Source organism: Eumetopias jubatus, unplaced genomic scaffold (assembly GCF_037043125.1).
Source record: "Eumetopias jubatus isolate StellerSeaLion01/CBP00866 unplaced genomic scaffold, mEumJub1_p1.0 scaffold_9, whole genome shotgun sequence".
Taxonomy (NCBI): Eukaryota; Metazoa; Chordata; class Mammalia; order Carnivora; family Otariidae; genus Eumetopias; species Eumetopias jubatus.
In genome coordinates, this window is record NW_028274815.1 from 112,527,444 (window position 1) to 112,545,308 (window position 17,865).

The window sequence follows — 17,865 nt, forward strand, 5'->3', positions numbered from 1 at the left end:
AACTGTATAAGCATCTTATTTAGAAACACAGAGAGAGGGCACCTGGGTAGCTCAGTTGGTTAGGCATCCAACTCTTGATTTCAGCTCAGGTCATGATCTCAGGGTCGTGGGATCAAACTCCGTGTCAGGCTCCGTGCTGACTGTGGAGCCTGCTTGACATTCTCTCCTTCTCCCTCTGCCCCTCCCTGCTCAACACAGAGAGAAATGTCCAAAGAATCAGATATAATAGTTAAAAGTGGTTGGCCTGTAATTTTTTTTCTAGAAGAGGAAGCAAGAGGATCTGATGTTTTTAGTTCTCTACCTTATATGACTTTTTGGACAATGTACTTCAGGAAGGAGGGGAGAGAGGGAGGGAAATGACAAAATCTGATCTGTATTTTAACATGATCACCAAGGTCTGTCGAGTGCATGTGGCAAGGATCGAGGAGCGGTCAGTGAGGCCAGTTGGCAAAGCTATTACAGTAAGAAGTGTCATAATAAAAATTACACAGAGGAGAAAACTGGAGATGAGAGATTGAGGTGAGTCTAGCTGGGCGAACCATAAGGGCGGGTATCGCACTAGAAAGTAACTTGCCATCTTTATATTTCTCTCTTCCCTCTCAACTTTGCCTTGACAGAAGCTAAGCCCTCTCTTCCAGAGGTTTCTGGCCCCTCCAACAGGATCAGCCCAGGCCAGACAGTGAATCTCACCTGCACATCAACTGGCTTCTTTCCCAAAAGCATACGCCTGAAATGGCTTGAAAATGATGTGGAGCTTCCGGCATTTCAGACCCTGGTCTTCCTGCCTAGAGATGCTGGATCCTACACCATCGTCAGCACGGTGCTGGTGACCCTTGACTTATCCTCACTCCACTCCCAGTTCACCTGCCAAGTGGCTCACAGTACATTACAGAGCCCCCTCAGTAGGCACGTGAACATCTCCAAATTCCTCCAAGGTAAGGGCCCCCACGTCCCACCCAAATGGCCAACCCTTGGTGACCACCACCAGTTCCCTGTTTGGAGCGCTTCACCTGCGTCCTCCCATTATTCTTCACCAAACCCCACATAAGATGGGTACAAGGTCCCCTATCTTATCCGACCATCCTCTTCTTACACGATGCCATGGTCGGGTCCTTCTCCTTCAGAGCTCTTTTCACTTTCTTGTATTTGGGGGGTGGAAGCTCATTCATTCATTCAACAAGTTTATTGAGCATCTGCGATGTGGCAGTATCATTCTACGTGCTGCGGAGTCTGTGGTAAACAGACCAGACCTAGTTCTACTCCACTAAACTCACAGTCACATGAGCCCCATCAACAAGATGCAAAAACTATATACAGTTCTAACTTTTTTTTTTAAGATTTATTTATTTGAGGGAGAGAGTGCTGGGAGGAGGAGCAGAGGGAGAGGGAGAGAGAGATCCCAAGCAGACTCCCCACTGGGCACGGAGCCCAGTGCAGGGCTCAATCTCACAACCCTGAGGTCATGACCTGAGCCAAAACCAAGAGTCGGATGCTTAACCGACTGAGCCACCTAGGCACCCCACACGCTTCTAACTTATAACATGTGCTATGAGAGAAAAGAACTGAGTATTAAAATAGATGAAAACAGGAGAAATATAATATACTGAGGAAATGCCTTTTTGGAGAAGTGATGTTTGAATCATAGCATGAAAGATGAAAGGGGTCAGCCAAGGAAAAAGTGGAGTGTTCCAGGCAGAAGAAACAGCGGTGCAAAGGCCCTGTGACGGGGGTGGGGAGCAAGACATGTTTGAACAGTAGAGAGGAGGAAGAGGTCCATGTGGTCAGGGCTTAGTGAGAAGAAGGGTGCATGGAGAAGGCGGAGGCTGGAGAGAGAGGAGCAGGAGCAAGACCACACAGGGCTTCAAGCCACAAGAAAGAAGTTTCTCCCTCTTGCACTGTCTACGTGAACTCTTAACACCATTGTGCAAGCCACCACGCTTTGCTGCCAGTCATTGCATTTGAAACACACTTCTTAAACCCACCCCCACATCAGGGGAGGGGACAACGCAGGGGACAATGCAAGACTACACCCCTGCCCCCCTTGCTCTCCTCATAAGGATGAGGCCATTACTGCAGTGTTCAATATGGAAGGAAAGTAAAGGAAGGAAATCACCCTTTCTGCTCTGGAAGGCCACAGCCTGGCCTGGGCAAGGGTGTCCCGAAGGTGTTTGCACTCTCCTCAGCCACCACCCCCCAGCAACCTCAGAGGGCAGAGACCCACTCACTTCCTACAAATGGGCACATCCTTTCCAGGCCTCCAGAGCCCCAGTGCTCCTTCTCCGTCTGCTCCAGCCAGAGCAAATCAAAGAGAAAACCCATTAACAGCATCACAATCTCCACAACCCCCCTCACCACTGGAGATAATTTGTGGTACCAAGGTAAAGAGTTTAGCTCATCATTTTGGAAATGCCTCCCTCCCTAAATAGTAGTCTGCCCTTGCTTAGCCAAAAGATACCACAAGAGGGTTCCAGCTTGGAAACGGAATTCTAGACTCCACCTAGAGTATCCCAAAAAAGCTATGTGTCCCTGCTTCATGCAGATGAGGAAATCAAGGCTCAGAGAAATGAAATGACTTGTCCAAGGTCACATGGCTCTTAAGTTTGTGAGCTGGAATTTGAACCCAGTAATACACCTCTTGGATGATCATGTCAGACCTCCCTCCTGTAAGAAGTCCCCATGCAGAGATACCAAAGCAAGGCAGTCCCCCTTCCCCAGGGAAGGTGCTTTGGTCATGGTCAGCTAAGAGATGGGCATTGTGCTGCTCTTTGCACTCTCTCCAAACCTCTGGCTCCTCCTCCTTCCCCATACCAATGAAGAGACACTCCATCAACCCCAATCATCCAAGCCAGAGACCTGTTTTACCCAACCCACCACCAAGTTCTACCAAATTCACTTCTCACGTCTCTCTGAACCCATCCATTTCTTTCTACTGTCACTGACCAGGTTCATCCCCAAGTTCAAGGCAACCTGGACACCACAGCCGCCTTCTCTCATATCCACCATTACCCTCAACAGTGCAGCCCCCAAATCCCCAGCAGTCAAAGACATTTTATAAAGGAAGCCAAGTCTTGTCGCTCCTTTCCTTCAAACCCTTCGGTGGCTCACCACTCCTTTTACAAAAATATAACAAAATAAAATCCTTATCAGGGCGTTCAACAGCAATCTTCAAACATTTTTATTCATATACCCCTGAGGTAATTGTGAAGAACTATGTAGTTCCTCATATATTTTAAAGTTAACATCCAGAATTGTTCATCACAGACTTAAGTAGTTGCACAGGCCAGAAAACCCTGGGATTTTACAAATGTTACATCTCTCTGAAATGTTCAACGGAAAAATAAAGCCATATGGATTTGATTTCCACCATCATCCATTACAACAGACATAAACAAGCTCTTCTTTGATAATCAGAAATTTTATAACATTCCTTTTTCTTCCTAAATTTGTATTTCCATTCTAATTCCTGGGGAGAACTTTACCCCACTGTAAATATATTTTATATTTGAAAGTCCTTATTGACCACATCATCACACATATCATAGAGAACTCTGAGAAAACAGAGGACTACCATAAATATATATATGTATTGAATTTTATATATAACAAATTACATATAACTTATTATGTATAATATTCATTATATATATAAATTGAATTTTTAAAACTTTTTCTCATGACCATAGGCTCTAAGTGTTAAAAAATTCTTTTGGATTGAATTACACAATTGATCAAAACAATCTAAATATCCAACAAATTGTGACAAACAATTATTAAAATAACCATTAAAATGTTATCAGAAACGCAGCTCAGTGAGCTAGATGGGGGAGATTATGATGCTTTGATTAAAGTAGGCTTTCCGGCCCGCAAGATTTTTGAATTGTCCTTTTGTTTTGTGTCCCAGAGTCTTTACACCAAGGGCACTGCCCCGTAGCTAGATTCGGGATGTGTGGGAGGAAGGCCTTCCTTCTGTAATGTTGGGAGAAGGCCCGAGGAAGAGGAGACAGGAGTAGGCATTCTCAGGCAGATCAATTTCAGGAAAGAATCATATGAGGGCTCAGGACCCGGAAATTAATTATATTAAACTACCAACATATGAACTCCTTAGGATGTCGTTATGTGCCCTCAGGGGTAAGTATAGCACCAGTAAACGCAGACAGCCTTTATGGTCACTGGTCATCTTGCCCATGCTCCCCCTCACTCACTCTGATCATTTTTCTGTCCTTGGACACACTAGGCTTCACCTCAAGGCCTCTGCCCATGCCCTACCCTCTGCCTGAGATGCACTTTCCCATACCTCCCCTCGCCCAGAGCCTGCCTTCCTCTGGCCCTCCACCAGCCCCTTTGCCTAAGGTTCCAGTTACCAGGACTGCATAAAAAATTTTCCCCAAACATATTCCAATGCTCTAAACTTACTCCAAATCTCCCAAATTATGATGCTCACATATTCTGTAGGGCAGGAATTTGGAGAGGGCCTGGCAGGGATGGCCTATCTCTGCCCCATGATGTCTGGGACCTCACCTGAATGACTCCACAGCTGAGATTATCACAAAGCTGCCTCACTAACATGTCTGGCCATTGGTGCTGGCTATGGGCGAGGGGCTTCAGTTCTTCTTGGCATCGGCCTCTCCTGATTATCTTTCCACGCAGGCTAGTTAGAGCATCCTTGTAGCTTGATGGCTCTGTTCCAAAAGTGAATGTCCCAAGAGTCCCAAGGGGAAGTCACATCAACTTTGATGACCAACCCTTGGAAGTTACAGTGTCACCTCTGCTATACTCTCTTCATCAGGCAGTCACAAAGTCCCACCCAGGTTCCAGGGCAGAAGTAGACTCGCCTTCCAGTGGGGAGTGGCAAGGTTCCGGAAAACACCTGGGAATTTGCTGTGGCCATTTTTGGAAAATACAATTTGCCACACATAGTTAACTCCTATTCGTTTTTCATACTTCTGCTGAAAGGTCACTTCTTCCAGAAACTCTTCCCTAACCTGCCCCACCTCCAGACCTGGTCAGGTACCCCCGTGTAGGTTCTCAGAACCCCTCCGAGGCTCACGTGACTGCTTTTCTTCTTCCCTGTTCTCCCCACCAGAGCAGGAGCTCAGTGTGTGTCTCTCTTACTGCTGTAGCTCAAGAACCAAGGGCAGTGCCTAGAAAGGTAAGGATGCTCCTTGAACTTCAACAAAGGAAGGGCTATTGTTTCAGTTATACCCACAGTGACTGTTTCATCCCACCGAGTCCCAAGCCTCCAGTTGGCCATCCTCACCTGCTACGTGCAAAGGTTCTACCCTGAAGTCATACAAATCACCTGGCTGGAGGTGAACAGACGCTTTAAGGCCTGTGAGCCTCCCACCCCCACCAAGAACCCAGATGGCACATTCAGCCAAGACAATCATATCCTGGTTTACACCTCAGAGGACAAAGCGCTGTTCACCTGCGAAGTACGGCAAGAGGCCCAGCCACTGATCCAGGCCCACGTGCGGCTGAGTGAGTCCAGAGACCAGCCAATGTGTTTGGGTGAGTAGGGGTGGAATAACCCAGCAGTTCAAGGTTCAGACCTGGACACAGACAGGCCAGGTTCACACACTGGCTCTGCCATGTTTGTCATGTGTGAACTTGAGGAAGTCACTTCACCTTTCGGTACCTCAGTTCCTTCATCTATAAAATGGGACAGCAGTTAGAGCAACCTCTGCAGAGTGTGCTGCCTTAGGGACCAAAGAGCTGTAAGCACCACTTTTCGTCACACAGTGGGATCCTGACCAAGCAGCCATGGCACCGGCTCTTCCAGTGAATAAGTTCATACGAATTATCGTCCCCCTTTTCCACCCACCCTCTCAAAAGACATTCAGATTCAACAATTACTGAGTGCCTATTAGGTATTCTGTTTGGTGTTCTCCTTTGATACAGGAACGTTCTAAGGTATACGTTATCATCCCCATTTTAAAGACTAGGAAACAGCTTAGAGAGGTGAGGGGATTCCCTCTTAGTCCAAGGTGTAGTCTTGGTACCTGAGTCAGGGGTGAGGCTGGGCCTGCCTAGGGGTTGAGTGGTGGGAACCAGAAGCCGCGTTCATCCTAATATCTTTCCAGATGCCAGGGCGTCCAGCTCCCTCTCTGGGACCCTCATCCTGCTTGGCTGGAAGTTGTTTCCCTTGACTGCACTTTGCATCATCTATGTCCTCAAGAGGAGATTCCCTTCCAAGTAAGGGGGACCTCAGATAGGGGTTGGGCTTCCTGGGGGCCAGGAGACTCCAGGCCAACAGGTGGCACTGTGAGGAGAAGCCACACAGCACTCCCATTTCTTTCTTTCTTTCTTTCTTTTTTTAAGATTTTATTTATTTATTTGACAGAGAGAGCACAGGGAGAGGGAGAAGCAGGCTCCCTGCTGAGCAGGGAGCCCAATGCGGGGCTAGATCCCAGAACCCTGGGATCATGACTCGAGCCGAAGGCAGCTGCTTAACCAACTGAGCCACCCAGGGGCCCCATCAGCACTCCCATTTCACACTGACCTTGAAGGCATGTGGAATCCAGAGCGTCCCTATAAGAGCCACACCCCAATCCCTTCAAACCTTCCCCTCTGCCCCTCACAGCTCCAGTCTGAAGGTCCACAAAGATGCAGGCTCCCCTGGTCTGGGCAGGGGGAGCACCGAAGGAGGGGGAGTTAATATGAAGACAACACTTTTGAGGGGGTCTGTGAGGAGAAGTCTGAGAACAAGGGCTTTGCCCCAGCTCCCTGCTTCCCCTGCAGGTCACAGGTGCCACAAGGCCCTCCTCAGGGACACAGGGCCCTCAGTCCCCTCCTGTTTTATTTAGGAGGACTGATGCAGCAGAGGCACTGGCCATGAAGTCTGCAACCACTACCAAAGCTTCTCATGCCTCACCAGCCTTCTGAGACCTGTCCTGCGGGCTGTCTCTCCCTGTCTCCTGCAGGCCCCAGAGAAAGTGAGAGCCTGGACCAGGAGGGTCAGTAGTGAGAGGAAGGCTGTCACATCCTATGAAGGAAAGAAGCTTTTCCGGGGATTCTGGGCATGAACTTCATGACCCTGAGCAGGAAACCCAGCAGAGGCAAAACAAGCTCCTACCCAGGGAGAAACACAAACCTGCAATTCTGAAGGCCCCTCCCCAACTCCTCAAGGAAAGCCCATGGTGGACACCCAAACTGGCATGAAACCTTTACAGCTCCGTCATTAAAATGGGATTAAAAGACACAGATCTGTACTTCTGAAACAAATAACGCAACATATTTTAAGAAAAAAGAAAAAGAAGAAGATAACGAGAGGAAGAATGAAGGGGAGTAAGTCAGAGGGGGAGACGAACCATGAGAGACGATGGACTCTGAAAAACAAACTGAGGGTTCTAGAGGGGAGGGGGGTGGGGGATGGGTTAGCCTGGTGACGGGTATTAAAGAGGGCACGTTCTGCATGGAGCACTGGGTGTTATGCACAAACAATGAATCATGGAACACTACATCAAAAACTAATGATGTAATATATGGTGATTAACATAACAATAAAAAAATTTTTTAAAAATGGGATTAAAAGAAACATTTATGGCCAATAAACATATGAAGAGATGTCCAATCTCATTAGTAATCAGGAAAAGCCAAAGCAAAACCATTTTCTCCCTATTCCAGGATAAAAAATAAAGAAGCAACTGGCTCCTTCTTATGTTGCTGATACGTATGTAAATCAGCACAACTACTTTGGAAAACAGTTTGGAAAATTTGAACTTGGACATTTGCATTCTCGATAACCTGCTATTTCCACCTTTGAGTTATATACATACCCTAAAGAAACTCTTCACCTGTGCTCCAGGAGATGAATATTCAAGTATATACATGGTAGCATGGTTTCAAATTAGAAAAACCTGAGAGAACCATCCAAATGCAAATCCACAGGATGGAGGGCAAATAATGTAGTACAATCCCAGAATGGAATGTTATACACTAATAAAAATGAATGAACTATAGCTACACACAATAATATGGATAAATCTTAGCGAAAGAATATTAGGAGCGAGTAAGCCCCAAAAGATTTCATACAGCATGATACTATGTTTATAAAGCTAAAAACATCTAACAAATGGTTTTTAGGGATACATATAAAAATGATAAACCCATATTTTTTCCAAAAGGATGAACTCAAGATTTTAAATAGTAGTTACCTGAGGTGGGGGCAGGGAAAGGGATGAGAAGGGTGGGTATGTATATGTAGATGGAAGTTAATGTCAGGATTCTAGCTTCCGTGCTGGGTGGTGGCTTCATGAATGTTTATATCATTATAAATTAAAAATAGAAAAACAATATAAGATTGATAAATAGGTATGTCAATAGATAGGTAGATAGACGGGCAGGTTATTGGAAAGAAGGAAGGGAGGGAGGGAGGATGGACGGATGGATGGATGGATGGATGGATGGATGGATGGATGGATGGATGGATAAGTAGATTAATAAAAGAGGGTCATTAATGGATCAATGATAAGGGTGTGATGAAGCAAGAATTATGATAGGTACAATTCTACGTACTTAAGATCCAAAGGAAAAATAAATAGAAGGACAATACCTAAAGAACCCCAAGTTCCCTTCCTATTATGACATTTACAAATCCACATTAGGAGGAAAGCATAGTTGATGGGTGTCACCACGGGTCCAGCACTTCGCAAGCAGGATCTTACTTCATCCTCATACAAATCCCACAAGGTGGGCACCATTCCCCACTTTGCGGTGAGGAATCTAAAGGAACCTACTCAGTGTTACTCGGATCACAAGTGGTGAAATCAAAAAATCCAGATTCAAACCCAGCTCTGCTCAGTGCTTTCCAGGGAGCCACACTGCCTACTGTCTGTGGACAGATGGGGAGACCTTGACTTGCCCTCATTCTACTGCTTCCCAATGTCTCGGGCCTGCTGTTCTACACGAAAGCCCACCCTGTGCCTCCGAGTTGGGAGCAGAAGGGAAGAACACGAACACTTTTCCAGTCGTGGAGGAGACCTAGGATTAGTCCTGAGCCCCAAAATAGCCCTGATAAAGATCCGGGGGAGGTAGTGTAGGCCAAGTTCTGGAGAAAGGCTCTCTGTTGAAGGATAAATATGTTCAGTGGAAACAGGCATCCTACTGTGTCTGTTTCACTGTGGCCTTGAACCTTTGTAGTCACAAAGACAGGGGTGCTGAGCCCAACCTCCGTTCCCCCCTCAGACATGAGTCTCCTCTTCAACATTTTCTACTCCCAGTAGAGTGGCTTGCACTTCAACATTCCCATCCCCGGCCTCCCATGCTGGGAGCCTTGGGGTGCCCTGGCCTCCCTCCCCCACCCCCACCCCAGAAGCAGGGCCAGGAGCAGGTTGAGGCCAGCAAAGGGCCTAGGGAGCAAAATGTAGAGAGACACTCTCTCTGGGTTGAGCAAGGACAGCAAGGACTTGCCACGTCATATTTCGTGTCCTAGATGCCCTAGGTGTCCAAGTGCCATGACTTCTGCTCCCTCCTGTTCATCTTCATGGTTGCTCAAATCCTGATCGGCATGTACCTTGATCACGCTAATAGCCACCTCACGATTCTCACTCTGGAGTTCTCTGAGCCATACACCCTACACAGACCTCAGAATGGTCTTTTCCAAACATTGGCTCAACTACACTTCAATTTAAAAAAAAATACATTAAAAAAAACCTTCAGATAGTTCCTCAGTCCCTAAGTCATACCTCGAGAAGGTGATAGCAACTACCCCAGGTGTCCCATACCTTGGTACCAGAGGGAAAATGAAGCAGTCATAAGAGTCCCAGCTTGGACATGAAGATGCCTCATCCCTTTAGGAGAAAGCTCATGTCCTGAGCAAGCGCATAGCTTCCACACAAATAATGGCTCATTGCAAGGAAGGTAATGCCTTCATTTATTCTGCAAATATTACTGAGTTTATACTATGTAACAGGCACTGTTTCGACACCGAGGAAACTCTGGTAGACACTGGTAAGGATGGTTCTTACCTTGTGGAGTTTACAGTCTGATGAGTACAAATACAAAAGAAAGGAGAGAGGGAAGGAGACAGGGAGGGAGGGAGGGAAGAAGAAAGTGATACATGTGCTGAAGAAAATAAAAGGGTACACAAGATACTGCAGATTGCAATGACAGCTATCTAGAGAAAGCCTTTCGGAAAAGGGAGTTTTTGAGCTGCTATCTGAAAGTTGCAAGAGCCTGGGGAAAGACACTCCTGTTACGGGAACCCATTGCGCCAAGACCTAAGGTGTGAAGGAATCTGAAACCTTCAAGGAAGAGGAAGGGGGCCAGTGGGGCTGGCATTGGAGAGTAGTGGGACGTGGAAAAATGCCAAAGAGATGGATGGGAGACGATCAGATCAGGGCTCCCCCAGTCTCTCCTTCCCCAGTAGCATCTAAGTTGCTTCTATGACATCGATCTCTTGCAGGCATATGCTAGCACGTCCATCACCCTGTGCTGCCTTTAACTACAGATCCACACAAGTGGCGCTAGAATTAACTTCTTCCTGATCTTGGGGCTTCCCTACATCCGCTCACCTTCAACTTTGCCCACAATCCTCCTAAACACATTGGAAGATCTGGCTACTCTGGGACCCCAGGAAACTCTGCAGGGCTGTCTCGGGTCCTCTCCACCCAGGCAGAGCACATATCCAGATCTGCTCTTTTGCCGGGCCAGACCGGGGGCAGGAGCTCCACCAGCCGTGTCACCAAGAAGGAACGCACTAGTCCTGACTCTCCAATCCCTCCAAATTGGAGCTGGGTTTTGCAGAAGGAGCAAGTTGCAGGACCTCCTCAGGGCCCCACCAGTGTTGGTTCCCTCCAGCTCCCCTCCGCGCCCCCACAGGTGGGGCAATATTGCCTTAGTCTCAGAAGTGTGTGTAAGGAGATGGGCGAGCGGCTTGTGGGGTTGGGGGCGGGGGTAAGGAAGGAGAGACTGCCTCTGCAGGAAACTGTTTTTCCAAGCTTCCGCATCTTTCATCTGGAGCTCAGCCTCTGAAACTCAAAGATGCATTTATACTCTATTTCTGCAGTGACAGTCTCCCTTGAGATAGATGCATTACATTTGTCTGCTCCCTAACTTGGCCACGATAAAGCACAGGACACTGAGAGAAAGGCATGGGTAAAAACTGGGCTGCAGAGCTCTGCAGTGACACCAACAGGCACATTTTATAACTACATGTCAGAAGCGTTAACTCTGCCTTAAAATGTATCCAGAAACCGACATCTCTCCATCTCCACTGCCTGAATTCACCCTCTTCTTTCCTGGATTGCTGCAATTAGCTCCTCACTGGTCTCCCTGCAACTGCCCTTGCCTCTCTCATCCATTCTCGATATAGCCGGAAGAGGATCCCTTTAAAACAATAGTTAGATCTTGTCCTTCTTCTACTCCAAAACCTTGTAATAGCTGCTCATATCACGGAGAGTAAACCCAAAGTCCTTACCTTGGCCCCCATGGCTTCTTACCACCCCTCTCCTCATTCCCCTTTTGTCACTCTATGTTTTTTCCATAAGAATGATCACTTTTCTAACATACTGCATGATTTACTTATTTACTTTATTTATTATATATTGCCTGTCTCCCCCCACATGCCCCCCTCCAACTATATATGTCATCTAAAAAACCCTTACTTTAATTCTAAGGATATATGTAGGCTGAAAGTGAAAGGTGGAAAAAGATATTCCATGCAAATGTGAACCTAAAGAGAGTAAGGGTGGCCATACTTATATCAGATAAAATAGACTTTCAGAAAAAAAAAGTCACAAGAAACAAAGAAGATCATTATATAGTGATAGAAGAATCAAATCATCAGGCAGATATGACAAAAATTAACCAAAAAATAGATATAAGACCTAACTATACGACCTAAAACTAGAAACTTCTAGAGAAAAACATAGGGGAAGAGCTTCATGAGGTTTGGCCATGATTTTTGGATGACACCAAAGCGAAGACAACAAAGCAAAAATAGGCAAATGGGACTACATCAGATTTTAAGACTTCTGTGCATCAGGGCACCTGGCTGGCTCAGTCAGTGGAGCATGTGACTCTGGACCTCAGGGTCGTGAATTCGAGCCCCACATTGGCTGTAGAAATTACTTTAAAAATTTTTTTAATTAAAAAAAAAACCTGTGCATCAAAGAAAACATAAACACGAAGAAAAAGCAGTTATGGAATGGGAGAAAATATTTGCAAATCATGTATCTATAAGGGGTTAATTTCTAGAACATATAAGAAACTTCCACAAATCAACAACAAAAATAACCTGATCAAAAATGGGCAAGGATTTGAATAAACAAACACCTCTCCAAAGAAGACATACAAATAGCCAACATATGAAATAGCCAAGCCTATGAAAATAGATGGTCAACCTCTCCAAGTAGAAATGGGAAATCAAGAGTCAGACGCTGGGGCAGCTGGGTGGCTCAGTCAGTTAAGTTTCCAACTCTTGATTTCGGCTCAGGTCAAGATCTCAGGGTCCTGAGATGGAGCCCTGCATGGGGTGCCACGGTGAGCATGGAGCCTACTTAAAATTCTCTCTCTCCTTCTCCTTCTGCCCCTCCCCCTGCTCGGTGAGCATTCTCTCTCTCTTAAAAAAAAAAAAAAAAGAAAGAAAGAAAGAGGGATGCCTGGGTGGCTCAGTAGGTTAAACATCTGCCTTCGGCTCAGTTCATGATCCCAGGCTCCTAGATCGAGTCCCACATCGGGCTCCTTGCTCAGGGGGGAGCCTGCTTCTCCCTCTGCCTGCCGATACCCCTGCTTGTGCTCCTCACTCTGTCAAATAAATAAAATCTTTAAAAAAAGAAAAAAGAGAGAGAGACGCTTAACCAGCTGGGCCACCCGGGCGACCCATTCAGCCTTTAAAAAGAAGGAAATCCCATCACATGCTGCAATATACATGAACCTCGAGGAAATCACGCTAAGCAAAATAAACCAGTCACAAATGGACAAATACTGTATGATTCCATTCAAATTAAGTATCTAAAGTAGTCAAAAATCATAGAGACAGACAGTGGAAAGATCGTTGCCGAGGGCTGAGGGAAGAAAGGAGGGGGAATTAGTATTTCATGGGTATAGAATTTCAGTTTTGCAAGATGAAAAGTTCTAGTCATCTATTGCACCACAAGGTAAATACGCTTAACACTACTGAACTGTACGCTTAAAAATGGTTAAGAAGGGCACCTGGTTGGCTCAGTTGGTTAAGCGACTGCCTTCGGCTCAGGTCATGATCCTGGAGTCCTGGGATCGAGTCCCACATCGGGCTCCCTGCTCAGCAGGGAGTCTGCTTCTCCCTGTGACCCTCTTCCCTCTCGTGCTCTCTATCTCTCATTCTCTCTCTCTCTCAAATAAATAAATAAAATCTTTAAAAAATTCTAAAAAAATGGTTAAGAAAGTAATTTAATATTATGGGTTGGTTTTTTTACCACAATAAAGACAAAAGAACACACATACACATACAAAGCTTTGAGATGAATGAAAGAAGCCAGACACCACCAGTCACTGTATGACTCTATATGAAATTCAAGAATGAGCAAAACCAATCTATGGTAAATCTGATGGGTTTTTGGCGGGGGGGGGGGGGGTTGTGTGTGGAACAAGAACCAAGTTTATTTGTTCATTTCTTGCATTTGAAGTATTCCTCGATGACATCCTTCGCCTGAGACTCTTTGCCGTAGTCCTTAACCACCACAAAACTGCAACCAACCACTTTAGGGGGTTTTGCCTCTCTGTCAGTTTTACAGAGGCCTACCCATTCCCCTAGTTTCTTATTGTCATCAACCTTCATTAGGTTGATTTGGTGTTCAGCACCAACTTGACATACATAGGCTCATCACAGTTGGATGCAAGCGTTTGATGGGCTTGGCGCTTGTCTAAGGCTTTAGCAGCTTCGCGAATTCCACGTGCTAGGCCATCGTGGATGAGGGCGGTCTTCAGCACCTCTTGTAAAGCAGTATTAACCTATGGGGCCAGAGCATTGAATGCCAGTCTTGGCCTATTAATAACCGCTGTTGTGGCTGGACTGGCCCTTGTGGTTCTTATGATTGCAAGATGCCCTTCAGCAACAACCATCAGGAAACTTTGCAAAAGAAATAAAGGTTTATTACTTAGGAGACCTGGAAATTACACAGGAAACCCGGAGCCGCACAGCAAGGTCACAGGGTCACAGGAAGAGAGCAAATGTGCATGGGCATGGGGTTCTGTTTTTATTGGAGTCAGAGGTAGGGGGCTAGGGATTGGTGGGCTCACCATTGCTGAATTTAAAAACAGGATAGCAGGAATTTAAAGCGCGGGAAGAGAAAAAGCAAGAGAACCAAATGGTCAGTTACGGAAATTAACCAAGATCTCTAAAACAAAGGAGCCTGTGGGTGGAGGCGGCCTGGCTCTTTATCCAGCCTGGGGGCTGGCCTGGTGTTTATTTGAGAAGTGGGTGCCTCCTTGAAATGGATGTCTTGGCAATCAAAGCTTAAGTCAGGCACTTGCATTACCAAAAAAAAAAGAAAAAAAGGAACAACTGTCAGTTCACAACCCTCTGGGGGAACTTCCTGTGTGTAATCTGAAACTGGCGGGCAAACGCACTGAGGGCTAAGGGCTGGGAGAGACCAAAGAAACAGGCAGGCCACTCCAGTCTGATAGACAGCAGTTTTACTTGTGTGTTTATTTATTTGTTTATTTATTTAGAGAGAGCACAAAAAGTGGAGGGAAGGGGGGGCAGAGGGTGTGAGAATCTTAAGCAGGCTCCACGCCCAGCGCTAAGCAAAAGGAACTTACATACAAGGCTTGTCTTAGGTGGCAGCAAGACGAATGGATCCCCGCCCCCCACTGCCAATCTTAAACGTTTCTATAGTGGCCTTAACTGGGTTCAGTCACATATGCCATACAAATGTTAACACCACAGGCCATGTCCTTGGAGCAGCCTCTGGGAGCGGAAGGGCAAGTGGGGCCCATATTCCAAGGACGGGAGGAGGTGTGGAGCTTCCCAGTGCCCAGGTTCAGCTCACGGGTCAATGGGCAGCCACATCTTTTCGATGACCTTCCTCAACATCCTGGAAACACACACCTGCTGTCTGCTTGGGTGGCTGACACCCCCACTACACTGGCCATGGACAGAATGTTTGTGTCCCCCTCAAATTCTTATGTTGAAGCCTACCCCCCAGTGTGATGGTGTTAGGAGGTGGGGCCTTTGGGAGGTGACTAGGTCATGGGGGGGGAGTCCTCAGGAATGGGATTAGTGCCCTTGTAAGAAGAGGCAGGACACAGTTTGCTTCCCCTTCACAACTGTTGGGGCCTTACACAGAGATCGAATGGGAAGGAACAAGAAGGACCCTTCTATGGCTCGTGGTGGTGATTACACAGGTGTATACAGATATAAAAAGTCTAAAAACTCAGTGAACCCCGGGTAATACTTGTGCACTTGCATACAGTACTATGTGTGTCCTACCTCAATAAAACCTTCAAACGACACCAATAAGCGCATCATGGGATTTGACAAAGAACCGGGAAACAAAACGAGAAAGGCCAACCAAGCCATAGGAAAGGACCCGTTGCAAGTAGCAGAAAGTCAGGATCAAAGACCTCAGAGGCTTCAGGATTAATGAGATGTCAAATCCTCCTAAATGAAGAGAATGGCAAAAATGATGCTAGTTGACTTCCAAGGTTAGGCTGTAAAAAGCCATGCATCCCTGCTTTGTTCCCCGGGGAATTGTGGGATTTGGTGCTTACAGACCACTGGAAATCCTCACTGCCTTAGGTCACTGCGAGCTCCTGGAGAATCAGGAATCTGCAAGACCCACAGGATCGCCACCAGTAATGACAGCTTCCTGTGGTCTACAGGTGGCTTACGGAGGCAAGCCTGGGGACCACTGCAACCCTCACATTCACCACCTGCCGATGCCCCCGCATCTGCCTCTCTCCATTTCCAGAAGAGAAACCATGCCTTCCCTCGTCCACCTTCCAAATCTAATGCAAGCACCTCTCCTTGGCAGAACCTAATCCAGAGCAACACTGGCAAGGAGCTCTGGAAAATGTGGTTCCCAGACTTTCAGCCCTCCAATAAAGAGGAGAAGAGAGAAAGGAATGGAGATAAAGCCTGACTGAAAAAACACCAGTATTGCTATTTTTTTAATTGGTGTTTATTTGGTTGCTGATGAGATTGAATGTTTTCCCTAGACTTGCTTCCTGTGTTTTCCATTTTGCAGTAAACAATGAAGAAGCTGTTTTAAAAAGTTTAAGTTTCTTTCTTTCTTTTTTTTTTTTTTTTTTTGGTAGGGAGAAAAATAGAAGGCAATGTTAAGTGTAGACATGTTGTACTCATACCTCAGAAGCCCTTGTTGAAAATATGTTGGGCTGACGCCTGAGTGGCTCAGTCGGTTAAGCATCTGCCTTCAGCTCAGGTCATGATCCTGGATCCTGGGATCGAGCCCCGCATCAGGCTCCCTGCTCAGAGGAGAGCCTGCTTCTCCCTCTCCCCTTGCTCCTCCCCCTGCTCATTCTCTCTCTCTCTCTCTCTCTCTCTCACCCCTTCTCGCTGTCAGATAAATAAAATCTTTATATATATATATGTTGGGCTAACTCCTCCAGCTGGTTACAGTCACTGCCTGCGACTACCCAGCACACTGACCCTTACTGAGCCCTTACTGGGAACCAGTGCCCCAGCTGTGCATGAGTCCATGTTACAGATAAGTGGGGACAGGGCTAATATTTTTGAAGCACTCTCTTGTGCATTTTTTCCTCTCCCAGTAGTCTAGTTCTAGTTCTGGTTCAGCTGCCCCTTAGCAAAGCTAGAGCCTAAGATTTGCTGCTTTGGGCAGGGGGCTGGAGGGAATCCAGCTGGAACAAAGAAGATCATGTGTTCAGGAGAGGGCTGAGGTTAGGAAAGTCCCTGCAGAAGAAAAGAAGGGGAATGCCTCCCCTTATGACTCTAGTGAAGGGTGGTAAGAAAAAGAGGGAGAAGGGCAGGAGTTGAGATCCCAGGGCCTACCACCCCCATGCCCTGGGATCAAAACTCTGGGCTAGGGTGGGAATGGAGTATAGATATCCCAGGTATGTTTAGAGATTCTTCGAGCAGAAAGGACCATGGCTTGGCCTCCTAGGGTGTCCAGGGGGCCACAGGGGCCATGTCCAACCTGGCTTCTGAGAAATGGATCAACAAGAGAGCAGGAATTGAATATCTCCAAAAGTGGTAACTGTGGTCAACCCTAAGGAAGGTGGTATAGCCCTATAGAGGAGATTTTGAATCCTGTGAATTCTGCTCCCTGTGGATGCCCGTGGGAGATAAATTACCAGAATGTCCATAATTCTTTCCCCCCTCCCTACCTCCACACCCTTGGCAATATTCCTCCGATCAAGAGGTGCAGTCTGTTTTCCATCCCTTCAGTCTGGTGTGGTCTGGTCTGTGAATTGCTTCGACCAAAAGACTGAAGCAGAAGTGACATTTCTGTGACCTTGCAACTTCTGCTCTCTCTCCACACTGCCCCTCTCATGTGAACAAGCCAGACCAGCCTCCTGGAGAACGAGAGACCACGTGGAGGAGGGCAGAGGTGGTCCAGGCGACAGTCAGCTGACCCCAGCAGCAGATTCCCCTAGCCAGCCTGCTGCTGATCTCAAATGCAGGAGCAATCCCAGCCAAAACCAACTGAGATGAGAAGAACCATGGAGCTGAGCCCAGGCAGAATTGTCAACCCACAGAATCACCAGTTAAATAAATGGTGATTGTTTTAAGCCATTACATTGGAGGGGGTGTTTGTTACACAGCAATAGCTAACCAATTCAATACCTTACCTATTAAAATAAATAAAATTCATTTTAAGTAGCTCTTGAGAAGAAAAGAAATAGCTGAGAAAGGAATCCAGGCAGATGTGTGTGCAGGTGATTTAGAAGTTCTCCTGGGAGGATGAC

At 46.6% G+C, this 17,865-nt stretch overlaps 1 protein-coding gene and 1 pseudogene across 8 annotated transcripts in view; one reads left to right on the plus strand and one right to left on the minus strand.

Annotated features, from left to right (window-relative positions):
• Nucleotides 1-17,865, plus strand: part of LOC114220804 (signal-regulatory protein beta-1-like) — a 41,952-nt gene that overhangs the window by 14,109 nt on the left and 9,978 nt on the right. For 2 of the 8 annotated variants that reach the window (XR_015768992.1, XR_015768991.1), the window contains exons 3-5: nucleotides 618-935; nucleotides 5,197-5,508; nucleotides 6,081-6,192. Coding sequence is in view for 6 of the 8 variants with exons in the window: in XM_088026730.1 (XP_087882856.1) it covers nucleotides 618-935; nucleotides 5,197-5,508; nucleotides 6,081-6,192; nucleotides 15,802-15,931 (872 nt within the window). In the remaining 2 variants the exon portion in view is untranslated. The other 6 variants (XM_088026731.1, XM_088026730.1, XM_028118904.2 and 3 more) reach the window with 6 other exon arrangements.
• On the minus strand, nucleotides 13,586-15,445 carry LOC148163588 (small ribosomal subunit protein eS12 pseudogene; annotated as a pseudogene).